Genomic DNA, 9,236 nt, shown 5'->3' with positions numbered 1-9,236 from the left:
CCTTTACCAACTTGTACTGTTATAATCATGACAAATGCTTGCATCCGATCTTATTAATTTTATTTTTATCATCAACTGGCCATTTTATTTACTTATGAAGAGGTGAAATAACAAATTAATCTCATTTGTATTTATTATTTCATTTTGCCTCCTTATTGAAATGTTTTGGGTGCATAGCATGTGGAATTTTGTTTAATTGAATTGCATGGTTGGGACCCGTTGTCACTGATGTTTATTATCAGTAATAGAAAATCTGAATATTTTTTTACTTCATACCTAAAAAAAAATACACAGCTGCATATATGGGTGTAAATATTTATAATAGGGTTCTCATTTTTAAGACGAGGCCGCGACTCGTTGCTGTCCTTGGTGCTGAACCAGTCACGTGATCCTCCCGCACGCCGCCTCTGCTCCTCATTTCGTCTCCTCTTGTTTCCCCCTCTTTCTTTCACCCGACACAAACAAAACAGCTTCGGCTTCAATTTCATTTAAAAGGCGGGGAACAATACAGATGAGGTGCGGTGATATTCCCCAGAGACCGCCGATTGCTTTCTGATCGCCATTTTTTTTGCTGTCGGTGGACGACACGTTGCGGTAATGGACAACGACTTTACGTCCGACTTGGAAAACCCTCTTTTCGGCGAGCTGAAGTATTTCTGCAGGAAAATACAAGAGGCCTACAACGAGCTGAAGGACGACCTGACGCCATACCGTGATGATCGCTTTTACAGGTGCGCCTGTCGCTTCCCCGTCGTTACAATGACTTTTGTCCTGTTTTATTTGCAAATTGACCAATCGGTGCAACGATTAAAAGAGATCTATCAAATGAGAAATTATTGTTTTTTGACACCCCCCCTTTTAAGGTCGATGTATTAAACATGGCCCGTTCAGAATATATCATTTAAAACCGATACAAAAGGCCTAATGATCCAACAAGTGTTGTGTCACGTAATAGTAAATTTAACCCAATAATGCAAGTTGTAAAACAGCGAACGTTATATATGGCAGTACTTTTACCTTTCAAGTGAAATAATAAATAAAATTGGAAATTAAAAGTCAATGGCGAGCTAGTACGCATGCGTACATCATATCTCCTCCAAACCCGGATCTGAGGGTTGTTTCATTATTGGAAATTAATATCAACCATTTAAATCACGGGCTTTTTCCTGCATAAAGTGCCGTAGTGTCTATTCCTGCTACGGCAGTGTTAAGTAATTTCGTAACTCCGCAAACAGCCGGCAATGGATTTTTTTCCGCTATTTAAATGTAACGTCACACGATCAGGAACGTCCCATTCAATGACGCCGCGGCCCAGTTTTCGCACACTGATGTTGATAACACGGATGTAGCTCAAATGCGAATTGAAAGTGTCTCCTCCTGGCCAGTGAGACTGCGAACCGTGAGCAATGGAACTGTAAGTGTGGATTTTCTCAGTGGATACAGCAGTTGGATATCAGTGTGAAGTCTAAATCGAGCGTATCAAACGTTACCCTGCTATACTGTACCGTATGTTACTGCTAGCTTAAGTTAGCACGGAGGCTAGTTGTGTTGACATACCTCCCCAGCCCACCTCTTATACTGGCTACCAATTTCGCAACTCGGTTTTGTCTCTTTCCTTCTGCGTGTATTTTTGAGAACTGACGTGTTAAATCATTTTAATTTCTTCGACAGACTGGCTCCAATGCGTCTCTACACCCTATCCAAAAGACATTTCGTCTTGGTCTTCGTTGTGTTCCTGCTGTGTTTCGGCCTCACAGTCTTCATTGGAATTGCAGGTACGACCATTTTTTCTGTAACATTTCATTATTCATGCTCATCCTAATCATCATCATCGTCATTATTAATGTTATTGTTCATATTTTGGACACGTAAGCATTCATCGCGGACTCTGGTTTTCCCAGATAACATTACGTAGAACTGAGTGACTTCATCTGTTAATTTCCAGACATTGTGACGTAACCGTTCCAAACGACGTTACACCACCACCTTTGCCACCATCATTATCAATAAACTTGATTGCTAATCAGCGTGAAAGGGTATGGACACATACCATGTCTGTACGTATATATGGCCCTGTAATCAAATGAATTGATGGATATACAGAATCAGGGTATTCAATCAGTAGCTATGAATTCATATCATTTATTTTCACACCATTGGAAGTTGTTCACGAAGCAAACACAAGACTATCTTGCCCAACCTATCAAGGAAAAATATGTCAGTCTCAAGGCAAGAGATGTAATCTTCTTGACCTCTGCCAAAATGTCGATGCTTGATGAGGAATCCAGTTCCATCTCCCTCAAGGGTTTTCTGTTCTTTAGCTCTTGCATCTGTTTGGGGAAATACGTGCATCATTGTTTGTTGTTTTCTGTTGTAGGCCCCAAGATTATTTCTGAGCAAGTGCACAATGGAGATCAGTTACTTGGTAAAAACGTGTCAGTTAAGGTAAGATGAAATGACAGTAACATTTGTCACAACTCAAGGACTTTGTGTATGTTAGTGACAACAACCTTTATTGTTTATTTTATGAAGACCTTTATGAAGAGAGGACCCAGAAAAAAACCTCAGCCATTTTGATTCCCAATAGTTTTGTGTGAAGTTGCATATAAAGAGATGTATTGAAATGTATTGTGTGACTTGGATATACACAGTTTTGTACTTTTAAATTGAGGGTTCACTTAAGAATTCTGGCAATAGGTGAAAAATGTATTGACATGCTCAACAGGCCTTTAGAATTTGAAGACAATTAGGAATAGAAAATTAGGAAAAAGCCAGCATTTGTGTATTTCTAATCTCTAATCTTTTCACTTACTTGGTTTGATTTTCTTTTTTGTTCCAAATGTCATGTAATTTTTGCCATTTTAATGATAGTTAAAATTACATTTTCATATAATATTCCTTCTTGTTTCATTCAATGTTTAATCTACATTTGTGTTTCTATTATGTTATTTTTGATGTGCTCTTATCCGTTGATACAGGAAAATTGCCCTGGGTTCCTGTGAATTGTGCAGTAGTTGATAGTCAAATCCCTGCATTTAGAGCAACTAGGAGTTGAAAGGAGCTCATTGAACTAATGCATCAGCACCTGAGAGTAAAGTGTAATGTAGAGCAAATTTATGGTTGAAATTGGCAGTATATATTGTATTTTCTAGCCTTTTCACAAAATGTTATGTAGTTATAATGTAAGCAAAAAGGCTTTCTTCTGGCATTGCAAAATTTCTGAAACCGTTAGTGATGATAGGCACCTCTTGTCATTCAGTGTCATGATTGCACATCACATTTTTTTTTCCAGACTGGACCCTTTAATTTAGATTCTCCCCCTCTAACGGCCTACAATCAGCAGCTATGGCTCACCTGTGTGATGCAGGCTGAACACAGTAATGGTAAGCTCAAATCAGAGGCAGCAGGAAGTAAAATTGTGGCAGTTTAGGTTACACACTGCATGCATCTGTTGCTATTAAAACTTGTTAAATATTTATGCTGCAGTGGGTGACTTCAGGCAGCCTTTTGGAATCAACGTGACTCTAAAGGGAGTAATGCAGGATGCCAGTGTGATGCACATTAACAACATTCATCAGAAATCACGAATGCTTCACTGCAGGGCTGTAAGTGTCTAGTTTCTGTCTTTTTCCCTCTCAAACAATCAACTAGCACACAATTTAGAAACCTATTTCGTGTTAAAGATATGAAGAATCGGCAAAGCACAGGCTGAGCAAATCATCCACATGTCTGTTTTGTCAAGCAATTATAATAGGTCAATGTAGAAGTATGCTATATATTTGGTTTTATTGGTAAAGGGGGGCTGGGGACTTAACCCATATTTACACTCTTGCAATGTCTAGAAATGTTTTCCTTTTTTCTTTTTCTCAAAAAATTCAGTTAAATATTGCAGCATATTTGAATTTCAATCAGGCTATTTGGGGGGTAGATTGATTGATCTTGATTGGAGTAAAACCTCCAGAAAGTTGTATGATTTATAGTATTTGAAATTACAAATGTGATGAACTTACATATTTTTGATTTTAAGTTTTTTACTATAACCTAAACTCTGCCCCTGGGACTCTGTCAACCCATTTCACATTCCCTAACGTACATGATGTTATTGCATTATCACAACGATCGCAGAAGGAAATTACAAAGATTGAGTGAGAGAAGAGGCTGTTCTTGTGAAAGGGTGCTTGAGCTTTTAGTCTCTAACCTTCAAAATAAAAGTGGCAGTAACTCAGGAATTGACTCTTTGAGGAAGTGGTTAAAGTACACACAAATATCTGCTGTGATTTAAATCAAAATTGTATTCATATGACCATTTTTAAATCCTGCTGATCTTAAGGAAAATGTCATTGTTGTGATTTTTTTTTTTTTTTTTTTTTTTTTTTGACTGCACACTTTTCTTGCAGAAATGTGATGAGATCATAGTTCTGCATTTGGGCTACCTAAACTACTCCAAGTACCAGGTCCAAGTGCGCTTCAAGGGCCTTGAAAATATAACATCTGATTTCAAGGTCAACTTTGTGGTGAGTAACAAACATTGGTCATTCTGGTTTTATGACTAGAATGTTTTTCTTTCATATTGAATTCTAACAATTTCCATCTATTGTTCTATTCTGTTTTGTTTTTAAGTGGAAAACATACAATCCCACCTTTTCACAAGTGGAGATCTGGTTCCGCTTTGTCTTTGTGGTGTTGACCTTTATGGTGACGGTAAGAGATGAGATCATTCCTTTTGTCCTTTTCATCAAAATCAATTAGACATTACTAGAATAATCTTCATTCACAGGTAGTAATTTATTCATATTCACCCCAGGGTAATAAAAGTATACCAGAGACTAAAGCAGCTTCCCATTTTTTGTCAGCATGGCTGATATATTTTCCTTAATTTCCAGTGCATGTTTGCTCACTCACTGAGGAAGTTTTCTATGAGGGACTGGGGCATCGAGCAGAAGTGGATGTCCATCCTGCTCCCTCTTCTGCTACTCTACAATGGTGATTTTTATTCCCATCTCTTTCATATTGGAAAAATCTTCAGGGTTTTGATTTTGTCTGTACATTGAATTAAAAGGACATGAAAACGCCCTCCACACCAAACCAGTTCGCATATTGAAACTAATGTAGTATTTCTCTGAAGCAAAGATTATGGATCCATAATATTGATGGCATAGCATGAAAACTGGCAGAAATGTTTTATAAACAGAAGTATTCTGTGAAAGTCTTTTTTTTATTTAAAATGCCAGCTGAAGTAGTTTTCTAATTTTGCTCAACAAATGTGAGCACTTTGAAAAGCACTGAATTTAAGTTTGATTCTGCAATTTCATGGTCAAGATAAAAGTTGAAACAATTATAAAACTCAGCAAATGTTTAAAATGAAGGCCTCCACTGCTCCCCCCAGTGCGATCATGGAAAGTAAGTTTCCCAAAAACGTAGATGTTTGAAGTGTAATTTTCCTAAGCAGTCATTCGAGGTGATAGGGAGTTCATGGAAGAAACAAGTGTATTCAGTCATTATATTTCTAAAAGTGAGGCCGTTTGAATCAGATGCAAGAAAACTATGGTTTCAGTTTTATGTGTTTTTTTTTTAATTTAATTTTTTTATTTTAAGTCCAAGGGCAGCAGGGTTACTGATTAGTTAGATCAGTTAAGCTGTTTTGTTATTTTTCTTTCCAGATCCCTTTTTTCCCTTGTCATTCCTGGTGAACAGCTGGTTTCCAGGAATGCTGGATGCATTCTTTCAGGCTCTCTTTCTGTGTGCCCTGCTGCTATTCTGGCTCTGTGTCTACCACGGCATTCGGGTTCAGGTATCTACAGTGTCATTCCCACACATCATTGTTTTCTTTCACATTTTAGGTTTTTCTTAATTTATTGTGTTCAATTTGGATCCATAGGGTGAGAGGAAGTGTCTGACCTTCTACCTGCCAAAGCTGGTCATTGTTGGCCTTCTGTGGCTCTCAGCAGTTACACTGGGCATTTGGCAAACGTAAGTATGTCCTCTGATAGCACAATACCAGGCAAAACCTGTAAGTTGGAGTAAGAATGACATTTTCTCTCCTTTCTTGGATGAACAGAGTCAATGAACTTCAAGACCCGACCTACAGGTACAGTGTGGATATAGTACACTTTCAGGTGGGTGGTCCTGTAGCTGAAAGCTCTGTGCTTAATTTCAGGTCAGCAGTGTGAGGGGAAAATGCAGCAATATTCAGAAGCACTCCTCCAACATTGACCGTTGATTCTTTGTTTTCTATAATCATTTTAAAAGTTGTCCCTGTCTTTTTAGATATTTTTCTTGTCATTTTGTCTTTCTTGTCATCTTGTGTGCTAACTAATTCTGCTGTGAAGTATCAACAGAAAGATCTGTGTTTGGATGTAGACCATTAAGTATCTACTCCAGTACCTCACCAGATAATATAATGCACATAGTTGCTAATGTATTGATAAACCCTCAATCGATTATTCCTCTGAAGGCAGTGGTTTGGTCTCAATCTAATCATTTGAATCCATGGGCAACAGTATGGACATCTTTACAATTGCTTAGAAACAGATTAGCTTTGCAACTGCTCATGAAATTCCATGTTTTCTGTTTCATTTAGGGCATGAAGGTGTTCTTTCTGATCATCGTTGCCCTCTACGTCCTCTATCTGATCTTCCTGATCGTTAGAGCTTGCTCTGAACTCAAAAACATGCCTTACTCCGGTATTACGAACCACTTCTCAGTACTTGCACTTCTTTCATCTATCACTATGTTACTCATGGGTGTGTAATTTCTGTCTAGATCTCCGGCTAAGGTTTTTGACCGCCTTGACACTGGTGGTCCTCATAATAAGGTGTGTACAATAAAGAGCACACACAAACTTAGAAGCCTGATATCAGAGTTTGATTGAAACTGATGCATCTCTTCGTCTATTCCAGCATGGTCATTCTCTACTTGAGGTTTGGTGCCACAGCTCTCCAAGACAATTTTGTGGCTGAATTGTCTACTCATTACCAAAACTATATCCCTTAACAATGCTTTCTGTTAACCGAAGAATTCATTTCTAATCCACCATAACAAGTTGTATGTTGATGTCATTATGTGCATGTAAATATACCTTAACTGCAGATGTACCAGCTGAATTTCTATCCTTTTATGGCCTACTCAACTTTTACTTGTACACATTAGCATTTGTGTATTCTCCTTCGAAAAATGCTCTTTACGGTAAGTACTACATTTAAGAATTTAAGGAATGCCAACTTTCTAGACTTGCCGGTTTTGCACGTTCCCTGTTGTAAGACTAAAAGATACTCCTACCCACTCATAAATTAAGCACAATCAGCTATGGCTTGGCTTTCATCTAAATTTAAAAAAATCATATTACAACAACTCAAAAACAGTCTTAGCTACATTCGGAAACAATTTAGCTCAAAACATATATCAAACTGTTAGAAAAGTAACATGATCATAATGCTGATTATTTCAGTATGAATCGGCGCTATGCCATATTTGTTTGTAAAATTACACACAAACAACTTATCAAGTCTGTTTTCTAAGTAACCGTCTTGCCATGTTTTGTAATGAAGGAAGTTCTGGTTCTGAATTTGCTTGGAAAGTTACACTGCCATATGCTGGTATTACTTTCTAATATGGAGCATTTATGAGTGTCAACATGTGCATCAGATTTGATCAACACTGCGTCCCTCACTGTGCTTACCTAACTGGCAGGAGGGTGATCTCTAGCTCTCAACAGCTTGAGCTAATATTTATCTTCTGGTTTGACCATAGGGATCATGTCAAATGGGTGAATTTCCAAGAAAAGTTGACATGTTTCTTTGAATAATCAGTAATAATTCCTCCCTGTTTTGCAGTACTTCAGTAATGAACTAACTCCCACCTTATTTTTTTAGACTCCCAGTTAAAGGATAATCCTGCTTTCTCCATGCTAAATGACTCTGACGATGAAGTAATATATGGGTAAGTGTTTGGTATTTTTAGATTTTTTTCAAAATAGTATGAAGTGTGACAGCATTAACTTGGATTTTGTCTACGCAAAGGAGTGATTACGAAGAAATGCCTTTACAAAACGGACGTGATATGAAACCAACCTCCAAGTACCAGGATGAGAGTGACAGTGACTGACGTCTTTGACAAACCTAACTTTATTGGAAGTTTTATTGTCATATTTCTGAATATGACACCACAAACTGTGGTGTCACATGTGTAAATAAGGAGTATTTTCATGGCAAATATGGAATGATGTACTGAGAGTGTACATAAATATATTTTTTAAACATTTCTTGTCTCCAGAATGTACTGTAATTTTACTGGAAGTGGAGACATTTGGCCATTCAAACACATTGCAATGTTAATGCTTTCATGGGAAAACAAACAAACAAACAGAAACAATTACTACTACTACTCATCTGTAACATTTTTAGCCTGTACAAAAACGACCGGGAAAAGTGCCAATATTTTTTTCCACGTCTGTAAAGAAAATAATTGTCATTTATCATGCTTTCTGTTGGACCACTTTCACCTCTTTATAATTGTGTTCTTTGCTGTTTAAAAAATTATAATTCCGACGTTTGGCCAAAGCTGATTGACATCCCGGCAGTAGAGGTAATGAAGCTGGTAGTCTGGCATTTATTCGTTAAAAATGCATTGTGACTTGTAACCAGACATCTTTGATTTATGAGGAATTTAAGTGCCAATATGTGGTACCAGCAGTTTATCTGGAAAGCAGCTTTGTAATTGCACTTTTTAAAAACTATTTATTTCTTATAAGTTAAAATATGAAACTTTGACATGGATGGTTATTGCATAATTGCATGGATTTTACACTTGATTGCTGATACACTACTGACGTGAAATGTTGTACATTTCTTCTGACAGTAATTACACATTTGGCCAAATCTTTTGCCTTATTCAAAGCATTTTTTTTCCCAAGCAGACACCAAACATGGCCTTTGCTGCCCTTTTGTGTTTCATGTAACTGAAGCTTATGGACAAACTTAAGTGTGATTATGTTCTTTACAGATATCTTTCTATATTCCAATCAAGATTGTGCCTTTTTTCTGCTAAACACAATGAACACTTCAATTTGTAAGTTCCTTAACCAGTATGTACATATGTTTTTCTTACAACGTGAATGTAGCTCTTGGGTGAAGGTGGTCGACTGAGGTTATACAGGAATGTGTTACGTTGGGTGATGAATGTTGTACATAAGACTTATCATCTCTTATGTAAATAAAGCAAGAATACACTGTATGGTT

General features: G+C 37.3%; 1 protein-coding gene across 5 annotated transcripts; it reads left to right on the top strand.

The window, feature by feature from the left end:
* Positions 1-423: 423 nt before the first annotated feature.
* On the top strand, positions 424-9,229 carry tmem181 (transmembrane protein 181). Of its 5 annotated transcripts, none has more exons than XM_086167123.1 (17): positions 426-731; positions 1,672-1,775; positions 2,378-2,445; positions 3,293-3,383; positions 3,487-3,605; positions 4,398-4,514; positions 4,621-4,701; positions 4,884-4,983; positions 5,661-5,791; positions 5,879-5,970; positions 6,059-6,116; positions 6,581-6,683; positions 6,763-6,814; positions 6,900-6,982; positions 7,096-7,185; positions 7,872-7,938; positions 8,022-9,229. In XM_086167123.1, the coding sequence occupies exons 1-17, from the start codon at positions 598-600 to the stop codon at positions 8,101-8,103; spliced, it is 1,572 nt and encodes a 523-aa protein (XP_086023249.1). In that variant the 5' UTR covers positions 426-597; the 3' UTR covers positions 8,104-9,229. The 5 variants fall into 5 exon arrangements, with proteins under 5 accessions (XP_086023252.1, XP_086023251.1, XP_086023249.1 ...); XM_086167122.1 differs by having other exon boundaries at positions 428-731; positions 8,019-9,229; XM_086167124.1 differs by lacking the exon at positions 426-731 and adding an exon at positions 1,266-1,414 and having other exon boundaries at positions 8,019-9,229.
* The last annotated feature ends 7 nt before the right edge of the window (positions 9,230-9,236 follow it).

This window comes from Fistularia commersonii, chromosome 20, assembly GCF_037954325.1.
Source record: "Fistularia commersonii isolate RoL2024-O1a breed Wild chromosome 20, RoL_Fcom_v1.0, whole genome shotgun sequence".
Lineage (NCBI taxonomy): Eukaryota > Metazoa > Chordata > Actinopteri > Syngnathiformes > Fistulariidae > Fistularia > Fistularia commersonii.
This window is presented reverse-complemented; position numbering and strand designations above follow the sequence as displayed.

What these genes read in the sequence shown, in the direction of transcription:
- tmem181 (XM_086167122.1), top strand. Translation starts at nt 598, where the DNA reads ATGGACAACGACTTTACGTCCGACTTGGAAAACCCTCTTTTCGGCGAG. An exon ending in TGGATATAGTACACTTTCAG is followed by an intron (nt 6,117 to 6,580) that starts GTGGGTGGTCCT and finishes TGTTTCATTTAG; the next exon opens with GGCATGAAGGTGTTCTTTCT. An exon ending in GACGATGAAGTAATATATGG is followed by an intron (nt 7,939 to 8,018) that starts GTAAGTGTTTGG and finishes GTCTACGCAAAG; the next exon opens with GAGTGATTACGAAGAAATGC.